General features: G+C 36.9%; 1 protein-coding gene across 1 annotated transcript; it reads right to left on the bottom strand.

The window, feature by feature from the left end:
- Positions 1-699: 699 nt before the first annotated feature.
- LOC107479207 (protein MAIN-LIKE 2-like) lies at positions 700-1,191 on the bottom strand. The gene has a single exon (XM_016099348.1). It carries the CDS (start codon positions 1,189-1,191, stop codon positions 700-702), a length of 492 nt encoding a protein of 163 aa, XP_015954834.1.
- Between the last annotated feature and the right edge of the window lie 14,590 nt (positions 1,192-15,781).

Genomic DNA, 15,781 nt, shown 5'->3' with positions numbered 1-15,781 from the left:
GAGCTTTCCACATATTTTGCATCAGGCATATAGAGTCGAATTTTTTGAGAAAATTCAAGGCACCGTACCAACAAAAACTGGTCGTCAATATAGGTAATGTTGAGTAATTCTAAGATCGTGGCTAACAGAGTTACTTTCAACAAGTGCTTGTTACCCATTTTTTTTACGATTGTTTTCTTGTTATCGTGCAAGTTATTCGCGGACGGTGCGTGAGTACGAAGTGCGTTACCAGCGTTTACAAGAATAGGGCGAGGCTTACAGTAACTAGTTAGACCAAATTCTCTACGAACAGTATGCATTGGCATTTGATGGTGACTATCGATGGGGCCACATGACGGCGAACCTAGTGGAGTGCATCAACTCAGTATTTAAGGGTGCACACAATCTACCCATTATTGCTCTTGTCAAGGCAACATTCTACAGGCTTAATGAGTTGTTCACCCAAAATAGAGCCGAGGCAGAAGCACGGATTAATGCTGGACATGTTTTTTCGAAAGTCGTGACCTCAAAGTTGCATGCAAACCAGCTAGCATCAGAAAACATTCAGGTCAGTTGCTTTGACCGGCAGAATGAGGTCTTTGAGGTGCGTGAGATGCCAAGTGGACTACAATATGCCGTCGACAACGATGTGACTGTGGTGAGTTCGAAGTGGACCGGTTTCCTTGTCGCCATGTATTTGAATGTTGTGCAAATCAACGACTAGATTGGCACACCTGTGTCAGACTTGTCCCCAAACAAGATCGTTCTGATCAACAACATAATGTGGCACTTCACATACCTCTGTATACTATTTTCATCAGTCAACTGTAAGTTTTCTTTTAGATCCCGCAACCAGGTCAGTTTTATGCAGCTTCTTCTACATGCTGACTTACTGGGTGCAACTCCAAACTGGTGTAAACACTCCACCTCCAAGACTTCAAAACTACTCATTGTCATCTCTGTGACTGGAAGACCGTCCGTCGAAAGGCCAATAATTATTGCCATATTTTCAAGCGTCACAGCACATTCACCAATCGAAAGGTAAAAGGTATGCGTGTTTGGGTGCCACCTTTCGATTAGAGCATTCACCAGTAGTTTCTGACATTGGACTACCCCAATCTGAGACGCATGATAAATTCCAGTTAATCGTAAACGCTCCTCTACCTTATCATTGTACCGATCCGGAAGAACTGGGTAATCACATGTCAACATCTTCAAACTCTACAAAAACATAACAAATTATTATTAGTCAACTCGTTAACATTTACTAATTTACTACTAGAGCAACTAAAATATCAAATTCGTGCAAAATTTTTTCCTAATTACAACATTTAGTAGTAAGTACCATGTATTAACCTACCAATTTATTATCTCTCAAAAATAACAAAATTTGCACAACTAACTCAACAACATATTAATTGAAACCACAAAAGTATCATAAATTATCTTACCAAATTCAACTAAAACAAATAATTCTAACTTCTAAATTTACTTACTAATCCTAAAAATTATTCACAACTAACTATTAACAATAACAACTAATACGTAATTCCAATTCTTATGAACTAATAATGCTCTTAATTAATTAACAATTACAGAGTAGTTGTTTATTTATTTATTCACGGTAATAGAAAAAATGTTATAATAACTAAAATCATAATCTCTAAAATTAATTATAAAATTTAATTCACTAATTATAACTCTAAAAATTATAACTTTAAAAATTATTACAAAAAATATTCTAACTTCATTTAAAGAAATATTCTCTGTATTATTTTTACATATATTTCTAAAGAAACCTAACATAATCATGTCAAAAAAAATAATAATCATTTACATTCCTAAATTCAATTCTAACAACAACAATAATAATAATAATTAACTTCCTAACAATAACAATTATAATTATAAAAACCTAAAAAAATTTCCAAAAAAAAAAAACATAATCAAGTCAAAAAATAATAATCATTTACATTCCTAAATTCAATTCTAACAACAATAACAATAATAATTAACTTCCTAACAATAACAATTATAGAGAAATGTACTGAAATAAATTAATTGAGTAAATCCTTTACCTATATACATGATTTGGAAACTGGTTACACGCATGTGCAAATTTACTATTATATAATCTGTGGGAGCCAACCACAGTTTCAAGTTTATACATAAACCGTGGCTACCTGGCACGGTTTACGTTTAAAGAAGATGGATCATAAACCGTGGCAAGCTACCATGGTTTACTAAGGAAGACAAACGTACGTAAAACCTGGGAAGCAACAACGATTTATGAAGGACTATCAATAGGCATAAACCGTTGTTAGCTGAAACGATTTATGAGGAGAGAAATTCTATATATGTGAGTAACATTCAAGCTGCTGAAGAGATCATTGTCACCATGGCAAGTGAGGAAGAGAGTTTTCTTGTCTTAGTGCATTGTTCTGGCAAAATCCAAAGAAGCAAAAAATACGGTGTGAATTTCACTGATAGAGAACCATTGAGTGTATTCATCAGTTTATCAAGTACTTTGTCAGATGTGAAGAACAGCATCTTGCAGAAGTTTGGGGTATTTGGGAGCAAGTGGGTGAAGAAGTTATTCTACAAGATTCCCATCGCAGTTGTCTCGACCGGTGTTAAGTATGATACGTTTGCGCTAGCAGCTGATGAAGATATTAGGGTTCTGTTTCATTGTGTTAGGAGTTTTCCGGAGGTTAGAATACGCAAGTTGTTCGCGAAGTTGGAGGTTGGTGTCGATAGTTCTGGACATCAACTCCAGTTCATAGCTCGACTGCCGCAGGCGGTGCATCTAGTTTGATGCCTGCGATCAGACCATCTGTTTCGCAGGTCGCATCCCGTTCATTCGTGGCTGATTTAGATCGAACAGAGGCTATTGGTTCTATACCTTTGGAGAATCCAGGGGTCTGGCAGCAAGCATTTGAGGTGGCCACTGGTGGCTTGATTCATGATGTGCAAGGGTTCGGAGAACCTGATCGAGTAGAGAATACAATGCGGGACGATGACTCTGACCAGGAGCCTGTAGATATCATTGGAGACAGCAATGATGACACAGGTCCCAATCCACACACACAGCATGGGTCTTTAAGTTCTGGCACACAGCAGTACCCTCCACACTTCTCCACTCTAAACTTGGAGGCTATGGGTCAATAGGCGGACGGTGGTGCAACAGTTAGGGGTTCTTCTACAGAATTTCAGATTGGGCAATCATTCCAGAATAAAGATGAGGCTGTGTTGACCGTGAAGGACTATAGCATCCATCGAGGTGTTCAGTACTGAGTCATCAAATCGGATCATCTGAAGTATCATGGAAAATGCAAGGAGTTCGGCAAGGGTTGTAGTTGGTTAATTCGCATAGCGCTGCGTGCATGAAAGGGCACTTGGGAGGTTAGGAGGTACAATGGTCCCCACACTAGCTTGGTAACCTCTATTTTCAGTGATCACCGTCAGCTGAATTACCACGTTATCTGTGCAAGGATTCTTCCGTTGGTTAGGGCGGATGCTGCGGTTACGGTAAAGGTCTTGCAACAAGCAACAGAAGCCGATTACGGGTTCAGGCCTAGTTACAGAAAGGTTTGGATGGCAAAACAGAAGGCCGTAGCCCAAATATATGGAGATTGGGAAGAGTCATATGCGGATTTATCACGTTAGATGCTAGGGGTACAGTCGACTATGGCTGGCACAGTCACTGTGTTGAAAACCTCTCCTATTCGACTTGGGGGTGAGGTCGATGAGTCAACAGTGTACTTTCATTGACATTTCTGGACATTTTCACCCTGCATTGAGGCCTTCCGGCATTGTAAGCCCCTCATGAGTATTGACGGTACCCACTTGTATGGCAAGTATGTAGGCACACTGCTGTTGGCGATAGCGCAAGATGGGAACTCAAACATCCTCCCGATAGCCTTCGCCCTTGTGGAGGGAGAAAATGCAGAGTCATGGTCATTCTTCTTGTCAAACCTACGATCGCATGTGACGCCACAGGAGGGTATTCTTGTTATCTCTGACATGCATAATGGCATCAAGGCTGCACTTGAGGCCCCAGAGAATGGTTGGTTGCCTCCACGTGCTTTTTGAGCGTACTGTATTCATCATGTGGCTGCGAATTTTGCCCTTAGCTTCAAAGGTAAAGATGCAAGGAGGATGCTGGTGAATGCTGCATATGTAAAAACAGAAGCAGAGTTTTATTACTGGTTTGACATCATGCGAACTGAGAATCCGGTCATGTGTGACTGGGCCAACCGGATGGAATACGACAAATAGACCCAACATGAGGATAGTGGCAGACGGTTCGGGCACATGACAACCAACATTAGTGAATGTGTGAATTCCGTGTTAAAGGGAACTCGCAACCTCCCTGTCACATCATTGGTTAAGTCCACTTACGGGAGGCTTGCTGAGCTATTCGTGGTCCGCAGACAAACAACTGAGGCACAACTTGGATCTGGGCATGAGTTTTGTCAGGCATTGGTGAAGGCTATTGAGCGAAACATAAGAGACTCAAGGTGCTTCACCGTGACGTTATACGACAGGCACCAGTCGGAGTACACCGTGGCTGAGACAACACCGACCGGGAACTTCTCGCTAGGTAGCTATCGAGTTTCGCTCAAGGATCACACCTGCGACTGTGGCCACTTTTAGGCACCCACTAACAAGCACCCCATCGATTGGCAAACCCAGCTGATAAGCCACATCTTGCAAAGTGATAGTGCACTCCCCAAAGGGCATGTGAAAGGTATACGTCTCAGGATGCCACCTCTTAAGGAATGCGCTAAGTAGAGGCTCATCAACCCAGAACCACTGACTGTTCAGCCTAGCCAAGTGATACAAACCCGCTGTCTCCAGATACGGTATAATCTGATTGTGTAAAGGCATATTCTGTTGTCTCCTAACACCGCTAATAACCCTAGTAGGCTGCAAAATGTGGATAACAAAATCCCTCAACATACGTCCAATACTAATAACATCAAATATAATTTAAAAAAATTATTACATACCGACATTAATTTTCTAATTTTCTATTTTCTCTTATGATAGTAATAACAACAAAGAAACAATAGGAATAATAACAATACCAACAGCAATAATTCTACTAACAATAACAATAATTATAATACTACCAGCTCCCAATACTAATAAAATTAAAAATAATAATAATAACTACCATTATCATAATAATAATAAAAATAATAATAGTAATAATGATACTACTACTAGAAACTCATAATAATAATAATAATAATAATAATAATAATAATAATAATAACTAACATCTTCATCGATATATCCAGCCACGTGAACAATGCCATTTAGCCGGTACAAGCGAGTTTCGTCCTCCATGACTCCACCATCCAAATATCTCCTAAACCTTCAAACCTCTCTCTCAAACTCTCTGAAATAACAAGGTGCCACTCTCTTTACTTTTGCACAAATGATCCGCGATGACTACCCATGGATTCTATATTTATACTACCTAACATGTAAACCGTGGTAGCCTGGGAAAGTTTATGTACATGGTTTCTTCTTCATAAACTGTGGGGACCAACCACAGTTTATGCTAGCTTTTTTTTCTTAATAAACCGTGGGAAGCAGCCACGGTTTATGCCAAACTTACTCCACCTATAATCTGTCCTAGCTTCCAACGGTTTATGTAAAAATTCAAAACCGTGGTAAGCTCCCACGGATTACATAATAATAAAAATACACATGCACGTAACCAGTATCCAAATCATATATATAGATAAAGGATTCAATCAATTAATTTATTTCAGTACATTGACACAATTATAATTATAAAAACCTAAAAAAATTTCCAAAAAAAAATAACATAATCACGTCAAAAAAATAACAATCATTTACACTCCTAAATTCAATTCTAACAACAATAACAATAATAATTAACTTCCTAACAATAACAATAATAATTATAAAATATTTAAAAAATTCAAACAAAAAATAGCATAATCACGTCAAAATAATACACATTTCTATTTAGCTTCTAACAATAACAACAATAATAATTACCTTCCTAGCAATAATAATTTTAATTATAAAATATTAAAAAAATTCAAAAAAACCTAAATCTGGTAAAATTTTTTTTAAACATCGTAAATAAATAATCATTAGAGACTCTTTGAAGAGTAGCTACATATAAGTTCTTTAGTATTTTCTGCTTTCTATCAACATGCAAACCAAGATCCAGTGGAGGGTGGAGAAAGGAAGAAGACGAAGGCTGTTCTTTGGTGAAAAGAGTAAAGTGAAAATGGATGGTGAGTGTGGGTCTCAGCATGGGTTAATGTTGGATACAAGGGCCCCGTTGGGGGAGGCTTCTGCGCGCGACAAGTGGCAGGGGTAGCACAACATGCACGGTCTGTTTTCTCACATACAACACGGACCGTCTGAGTAGCTTCATGGAAGACGCACGGTCCGATTTGTAGTGTCCTTGACACCACACTCAGGCGGAGCACCTCCTTCTCCATAACACGTTCAACCAGTGGCGGAGCTTGAAACAAATTTTTGGGGGGCCAAATAGAGGATAATTGCCAAGATGCTTTTGATATGAACTCATTTAAAATAAGCTTGTCTAACCTCATTTCTCTAGTTTGGATGATATTGCCAAATTTAAAGCCGTTTTCCAGGGTCTCTAGAAGCTTGGATCACCAATCTTGGCGAAGTTAGCAACCCCACTATGGTGAAAATAGTCGTAAACTTATATTGGTTGGCTAAGCCAAGAATGCACTTTTTACTCTCAAAGAGTCTAGAGAAAAATAAACACACAACTTATTTCATATTCAAATCAACTTCAACTCTATTTCATAAATAAAAGGTACATTGAGTTATTTATACTAGTGGGAGAACGAAAAAGCCTTCATAACTTGGATGATGTGGGACTAATACATAATATAAAGTTCATTATCCTAAACAATATGGGACTTGTATTCCCTTATTATAATTAACTAATATAATTAACCTACTAACATTATTTGCTCCCGTGTCAGTCTCGTTCTAAAGAATTAAGGTCAAACTCGTCAGATGTAACTCTTTGAACTTTTGAATGTTGTATCTCACTTTCTCCGTGATTCATTAAAGTAGAAGAACTATCTACAGGTGTTGATATTGTAAAAGTTATTTGTTCTCCTTAGTGAATATTAGCCTTCCTCTTAAAAAATACATTAATTTTTTAATTTTTCATGATTATTTTATATAAAAAATTTGAATATATATCCTGTAAAAATATGTAAAAAAAAAGTTAGAAGGACAAATATTAAAATTTATAATATTTATTGATTTTTTTATCAATTATATAAAAAATTAAATTAAATTAATAGTAAAATATAAAATAATATTAAATTAAATAAATAAAAAATACCTAATTTTTTATATTTGAACTCAAAGATAGAGAGAGTGTTGCTTATTGAATAGAGAGCTGTGAAATACGAATACAATCAGTTCAGTCCAAATCCAACATATTTTAAATGTTTTAAACTAAAAACTATTGAGCAATAAAAGTAAGAGATGAAGATTGAATTTGAATACTTTTAGTCATAATAAGTATTTAAACTAACTTAACTATTTTTTATTTTTTGAAGAAGAACTACTAATTTTTTTATAAAAAGTTTGGGGGGCCCTGGCCCCCCTTATCTCAACTAAGCTCCGTCCATACGTTCAACCCATACTTTACCTCCATATGAAAATTAAAAAGCATAAGATTAGAGTCGTGATAATCAAGACAGTCTCAAAGAGCAATTTAAAACTCTAATAGTTTTTGAAAATTCGCTTTAGATATAAACTTTTGAGCATTCAAAAATGTTTTTGTTATTTTCAATAATAGAATCAGTAAAAGTTACTTTTTCTAAGACACGCTCCACTCCTTTAACTCGAACATTTTATTTTGAATATTGGAATAGTAATGGTATTTTTTTAAAATGTGGATTATTGAGATGTTATTCTTAAATGTGAAACCGTTTAATTAGAGAAATAGAAATTGAACTATTCGATTTATTAGAGATACATAAATCGAACCATCCAATTTCTAGAGGTACACAAATCGCATTGTCTGATTTGTAGAGATACAAAAATTGGACCGTCCAATTTATGTTATGAAAAATTAAAAAATTTAAGATACAAAAATCGGACCCTCCAATTTGTGTACTTTTCATAATTTTAATAAATATAAAAAATTACAATGTTAAGATATATCACGACTTTTGCTTCCATAACAAAAAAAATAAATAATCCCTTTAACTTACAACAATCAAATTGGTTTGCAGGATGAAAAAACGCTAGACCTTTTATCTTTTTATTAAACCAATATTTTTTATGTTATCTTTTTTCTTTGGTGATTATTTTTGATGTTATTTGACATACAATAATTTCACTCTTTGAGATCAATAAATTCTTTAGATTTTATTAACCAAAAAAATTTAAATTTTGGACAAGATTTAGTACAAATAAAATTTTTTTAAGAAACGTTAAAAATTTTGTTTATATGATCATTCTAAACATCAATTCTCTTTCTTAGGTTCATTGATATTGAATCAATCTAACAATCTTTAATACCTATTATATTTTTAGAAGATCTTGGTTATGTTACCTAATTTTAATTTTTTTTATCTATAAATATTACTAATATATCTCTTTAAAATTTTTTTTCCAAAATATCCATAAATGGTTATTGAAAAAGTTAAAATAGAAAGATTACTTGAAAATTTTGGAAAATTAATTTTCTAAAATTTAGGTAATTTTATCAATAAAAATATATTTTTTATAGGTATAAAAATAATTTATTTTTATGAGTTAATATTTTGAAGATGCGTGAATAAAAAATAAAAATAATAATTTACTCTAATACAAAACTCCTTACATTTTACTGTACCAAAATGAAACTAATTACATATTAATTATGTATATTATATATAAAAAAAGAGTAATACTCCAAAAATACGTCTTTAAAAAATTCACGATCAGACATATTTGTCCTCAACAAAATTTAACTAAGATTTTGATCTTAACGTTTTTAGTTATACGCCAGATACGTTTTCATGACAATTTTACTCGATCAGGACTAACAATGACGTCCTACGTGGAGGTTAACGGACTGACGTGTCCGGTTAACTGCAACATGTACCTCCAAGACAATTTGGTCCCCATCCAAGTTGGACAAAACGACATCGTTTTAGATCATGAGGCAAACGACGTCGTTTCGTGGAGGACAACTTCGTCTCCACCATGAAAGGCAGAGTTGCAAAATGGTGCCGTTTTAAATCGGGACCTATTTGCCTGATAATTGTGCTTCTATAAGGACCTATTTGCCTAATAAGCTAATGTTTGGGGGACCTATTTGTTTAGAGTATTTCTAGAGAACCAAAAGCATATCAGCCAAAACCCAGTCAAATGTGTCTGGGCTGGGACCCAATAGCCCAATGCACATCAGCACCATCCAAAAATGACCTAGGGTAAACCATATTCACCCTCCCCAAAAATCCTACCTCCTTTCACCGTTTTACCACGCAAAATTTGAAAATCATCTACACCCGTGCCACGCCTCCGGAACCATCGCACAACCCTCTTCCCTCTCTTCTCCGGACACCTCGACGGTGTTCCTAGCGGTTCTGGCCATCGCGACTCCACTAAAGCTACCTGAGCGCAACCCTCTTCCATCACTTCTCCAGACGCTTCGACGTCGTGCCTAGCCTCCCCGACCATCGTGCCTCCAAAATCGGAACAAGAGCGACGCCACTCTGCTGTTGCATGTGGAGTTTTCCGGCGCCGCCGAAGCTATGTGGTGCACCTGCACCGTCTGCCGGTGGACCGCCACTTCTCCTGCATGGAATCCCCCCGTTTGTCTCACTAATTGGTAAGTATGGTAGATGTTCCCTTTGACTTCCCATGCATGTTTTAAAAAGAGAATTGGACAGTATTTTATTGTAGTGGTTCGTGTGAGTTCTAATTCGATGGATGTTCTTTTCCAGGTTGTACAACTCAGGTAACACAATTTTGGGGTATCACTGGTCCTTGGCAAATATAGCAACTGCATGTTTTTCATGTTTCTAGAGTGTTACAAAATCTTGATCACAAGTAAGTATTTTATTGATTTCTAATTGAATTTGGGTGGACTGTAATTAAACTCTCAAAAAGGGAAGATAGGAAAATACAAAAGTAAAGGGGCAAGGGTCATGGTATGATGAAGTAATGGATTACTAGTGTTGAAATAAAAATGGTCCATATATCCTCTTATAACATGCCATTTCTGAAATGGCACGATGTCCAGCATTTGAAAAAGAATAATGAAACTATATCATTACTTCAATTAGAAATCGAATGTTGTTGATGTTTTGCTCGGATGTTGCAATTGGTAGAGATTGGATGTTGCTTTTATCTGAGTTGGATATTGTAATTGTAGTTGTTAGAGGCTAGATATTTCTGTTCTGCTCTATGATTTAGAGACTAGAAATGGTGTTCATATGAGATATTCTCTGATATTGCTAAATTACGAGACCTTTTTATTGAATAATTTTGGATATTTGAGTGTATAATTTTGGTTATTTGTGTGAATAATTTGTTACTAAAAAAATGCACTGCTTCTTTGAAAAAAAAGAGAAGAAATAACATTAATTTGGTCTTTTTGACTTCTCACAAACTATCTATGCAATGTAATTTCCTGCTTCTCATCCTTTTACAGGTTCACAACTTGACTTGAGTCTTCTTTGGGGAAAAAATAAAAAGAAGCTTTCAGCTTGTTCATTATGTATATGCCATCCATCTCTACGCGGGAACAGAAATAAGAAACTACAATGCTACTTCCTTGCCGTAACTGTAACATTGATTGAAAAGGTTTGCATGCTAAAAATATATTGTGAAACTAAATGTGGGGTTGGTTGTTGAAATAGAATAAAATGATCTTAAATTTGATTTTACATTAGTGATAATTAATAAGATGAGATCAATTTTATTATAAATAGACTGTTTGTTCTTTAATTCAGATTTTGACAAGTTCTTGAAAGTATGGAAATTATATTATTTTTTTCTGTTTTGTCATAAGATGGTGATGTTATATTGCGTCATGTTTCGATTTTCAAAGGAATGAAAAAAGAGTTCCTTTCTCAACATCTCTGTATGTTTATGCTTTGATTGGGGGTTGCAGATGGGTTCGGTTTTGGAATTGGCACTACTATTTTCTTCTTCTTCCTCTTTTTCTTTGTTTTTCTTGTTTACATATTTACTTGTTTATGTATCATTGGTTTAATTTTGCTTACTTTTTCAGCCTTTGAAGGCCTTGTTAATTACTAGAGAATATCCATAATGCTAAGCACATCAACTTCAATTAAGAATTGAATAATCATTGTTCAAGTAACTATTTTTTTCATTTATTTTTTGAAATGACTGTAATTTGGATGGTGAAATGGTTGCTATTTTTCTATATGCAGTTTTGAGGGGCTGTTTCGTGTGAGATCTCAGCAGGATTGATTTGAAGTGAAACCCAACCAACATGGGGAAAAAAGTAAAATGATGTCAACCATTCACATTTTACCATTTGGGCATTATCTTATGCGTGACTTACAACTAGTGTAATAATTACCAGAAATTATTAGAGTCCCGGTGCTCGCCCAGCTACATACATGACATGATGAGCACGCTGTCAAAAAACAACTCCATTGAGAAGCTTGTGGAGATTGATATGATTGATTTTGGATTCTTGAGACTTGTTCCAAATTGGTCGGTAAAGCAAGCCATCATGGTTCACCTAGCTGAGTCATGCATTCCGTCCCGAGGTAACTTCTGCTATCTTGTTTACCTAGTCTTGCGTAGGCGTGCTCTTGTAAATACCTCTGCTTATGCATACATATTAACATGGATAACACATAAACATGTTCTAGGGGATCCATTTTCAGCACTGGATGAGAGTAGTCCGTCCCACGACGCCATCAAAAATCGATTCCATAGACGGAGAACAACCAAGCTTTGGGATTTAGTTTACAGTTGTCCAATGGCCACATAATCAGATAGGATGGAATTCAAGAAATATTTCATACTGGTGGTGATGAAGATGTTCCTATGCCCCACCACTCAATAGGTACTTTCTCCATGGCACATCTACCCCCGTGTTAGATGTTTCTGATCCATGGAGATTCAACTGGCCTTTGAAAATTCTGAAGTGGTTCGACAATGCAGTCGAGAAGTATAAGCTGAAATGGAACAAAACGTGTGAAGGCTGCATGTTCGTCATGTTGGTAGGACACAATGACCATTAATAAATTCTGTTTGACTTTTTTTTATGAAGATCATAATGCTTGCGAGCCTTATACAATCTTGAACCATATCTGATGCTAACTGTTCAACTTAAGAGTATATTCAACGTGGTTTTTCGTCATGTGTAACTTTAATTAGGCCCATCCTCTGTGTAGATACTCTATTTTCAGTGGTTGCAATACGGAGTGCTTGACAACTGTCTTGAGTATGAGCCATGGCTCGATGCGTGGAACTCAGAGAGACTTGAAAAGAAGGCGCAATATATTCTAGCCGAGGTACTCATTTCTATCTCATAATTGGTTAATTTATGCCGTTATGTAAGTCGGAGCTGCCTATTAGACCAATCAAGATGTTTTTTATATTTTCTTTTTTGTTGTCAATTGTGCTAGGCAGATGTCCCTGATCCCGTGTGTTTGAGATTTTATTTTACTTTTTTTTATTTTGCTGTTTCTGGTTGTGGTTTGGTGGTGCTTTAGGATTTGATCAAGATCATTGATTCTCTTCGTTTCTTAATTCAGGGGCGCCTTTTGACTAGACATGAGGGAGGTGACGACATAAAGGGCCGGTCACCACAAGATGTGAGGAGGAAATCCGGGAAAAAAAACCACAGAAGCGTGGGCGAAAGGATTCGGTGCCGCCAAGGGTAAAATCATGTTTTAAGGCTTTAGCATGTTAACAAGCTTACTTCACCATTGTTAATTTAGTTCATGCTATTGCTTCAAACAGGGGAGGTCAGTCGATGGAGAGAGTAAGCAGGTATCAAAGGAAAGATAACCAAGGGGACGCACAACATCTCCACCTCCAACAACAAGAAGTTCACGGCACGCCAAACGATAAAAAACTAGCCCGAGGGTGAGTTCACGATTACCGTTGTCTACGGTTTATATCATAGACTAGCTTTGATTAAATTTACTAGGTTCATTTGAATGTACTTGGATGTTTCTTTACACAAGTTATTCGTTGTACGTAAAATAGCCTAGCAGGGGAGGAGCGCAAAAAAAGGGGGCTAAAAAGGACCGATCACGTAGGTCCATCCCCAAAAATTTCTGAGGAAAAGGATCTCCCAATTAGCACAGATGATGATGAGGAGAATGAGCCTCTTGCCAAGCGGATGTGCCGACTCTATAACCAGGGAGTTGACCAACAAAAACCAAGTGCCGAACTAACAAAAGACAACCTCAATCAGGATAAGGGAACCCATGAAACACCTGTCTCTGTAGTTCCCGATGCAGGAACACTCTCCGTTGCGCTAGTGCAACATGAAAAATGGGAGTTTGACGGGCAAGTCTCCGAATAAAAACTATTTCATTTTGTGGTCTATTTTGCTTGTTAGTGAATTAGGGATTGTATCCGTATACAACTGCCATTTCTCTAACATCGTTTGAGTTTCTTGCAGTAATCCCAATTTTCTATCGAACAGAGATCCCGAGAGTGAACGAATATGGCAATACTTTGAGCAAATACAGAACACAAGGCCACTGCAGACCATGATGCCAGCCAATCCGTCTTGTATGACTCCTAGCCCACCAAGCAAGAAAATCTCACTTGGCAATACTGGGACGGAACAGAAGTATACCCAATGTACACCTATAAAGGTGCATCCACTTCTAAAAGGGCGAAAGCTGGATGAGGATGATGAGGAGCGATTGCGACGATGGGCGGCCAATGGATCGTTGGAGCAAAGTCAGGTTTTGGCCTCCTATGAAGGAAGGCAGCATATATCATTGGTGCGAGAGGACATCTGCTCACTGCTGTCCCAGCATTGGGTCACCAGCAACGTAAGTATAACATACTAACACATTGATATAATGAATATGTTTCTTAATATATATCATGGCTAAACCAGATGACTTTAACGCAATTTAAACTTTTTTATGCAGATCGTTCAGTGGATGTGTTCAACCTTTAATGACTCAGAATCGTTGCGGTTTAAGGATGACTTTTATTATATTCCTCCCGGAATTTTGGTAAGCGCGAATTTTGCAAATTCTTATCGATAATAATTTGAGATCTGAACCTAAATAGTGCTTTTATAAGAGGAAACTGTGTTGCAAAAGAGGAACTTGGATTCCTTCAGGGAGGTTCCCACCGTTAGTTATGTGGGGCTGGGTCCTCACTTCATTGATGATTCTAGATTTTTTGACAAGATATCAGCTTCCATGCAAAAATGGGTAAGTTAATTCACTACATGAAAAAAACTATATGGTTCTTGTATTAGCTAATGCTTGAAGGTTTATGTTTTGGTTTAAATGCTTACAACCTCGTGTTTATTATTTGGATGTTCCTTGTGTTGGGCAATTGGATGTTCCCCTTAATTATCATTTGGATGGTTCTGAATATGGTTCTTAGTTTTCATGTCTCAGGCACTTGAAATTGTGTGTGCTTAATTGAGATGTCGTTGGCTTTCGTTGCATTAGATGTACCGCAATACGTTAAATATTTTAGATTTTTCGCAACCGTATCTATTTGGTGACTAACTTGATCATGTAAATTTATATTTCTGTTTCCATCCTAGTGGTTTGCCCCAGTCTGTATCGATCGTCATTGTTGGCTGTATGCCTTCAAGATTGCTAAGAAAAGGCTATGGGTGCTGAATAGTATGAATACAGGAGAGCCTAACAATAAAAGATTAAAAATACATGCTTATGCAGTAGGTATACAACAACCAATTAGTTTGCCGTTAGACTTAGTAATTGAAACTGTATGATTCCTAACGTGTTGCTGATTTCCAGGGGAGACTCATTGAAGACATGGCGAAAGTCTCTATGCCCGCATATGAGCACACGAAGAACGGCTGATGAGCGGATAATTTGTACGCTTTTTGGCATTATTTTTAGTATGTTTTTAGTATAATTTAATTAGTTTTTATTATATTTTTAGTAGTTTTTAGTTAAAATTCACTTTTCTGGACTTTACTATGAGTTTGTGTGTTTTTCTGTGATTTCAGGTATTTTCTGGCTGAAATTGAGGGTCCTGAGCAAAAATCTGATTCAGAGACTGAAAAGGACTGCAGATGCTGTTGGATTCTGACCTTTCTGCACTCGAAGTGGATTTTCTGGAGCTACAGAAGCCCAATTGGCGCGCTCTCAACGGCGTTGGAAACTAGACATCCTGGGCTTTCCAGCAATATATGATAGTCCATACTTTGCCCAAGATTTGGTGGCCCAAACCGGCGTGGCAAATCAGCCTCAGAATTTCCAGCGTTTAACGCTGGAACTGGCATAAAACTTGGAGTTAAACGCCCAAACTGGCATAAAAGCTGGCGTTTAACTCCAGAAAAGGTCTCTACACGAAAATGCTTCATTGCTCAGCCCAAGCACACACTAAGTGGACCTAGAAGTGGATTTTTATGTCATTTACTCATTTCTGTATACCCTAGGTTACTAGTTCACTATTAATAGGATCTTTTGACATTGTATCTGTACCTCATGACACTTTACACGTTTCTTTGTGTACTTTCCACGGCATGAGTCTCTAAACCCCATGGTTGGGGGTGAGGAGCTCTGCTGTGTCTTGATGGATTAATGCAATTACTACT

This window comes from Arachis duranensis, chromosome 1, assembly GCF_000817695.3.
Source record: "Arachis duranensis cultivar V14167 chromosome 1, aradu.V14167.gnm2.J7QH, whole genome shotgun sequence".
Taxonomy (NCBI): domain Eukaryota; kingdom Viridiplantae; phylum Streptophyta; class Magnoliopsida; order Fabales; family Fabaceae; genus Arachis; species Arachis duranensis.
This window is presented reverse-complemented; position numbering and strand designations above follow the sequence as displayed.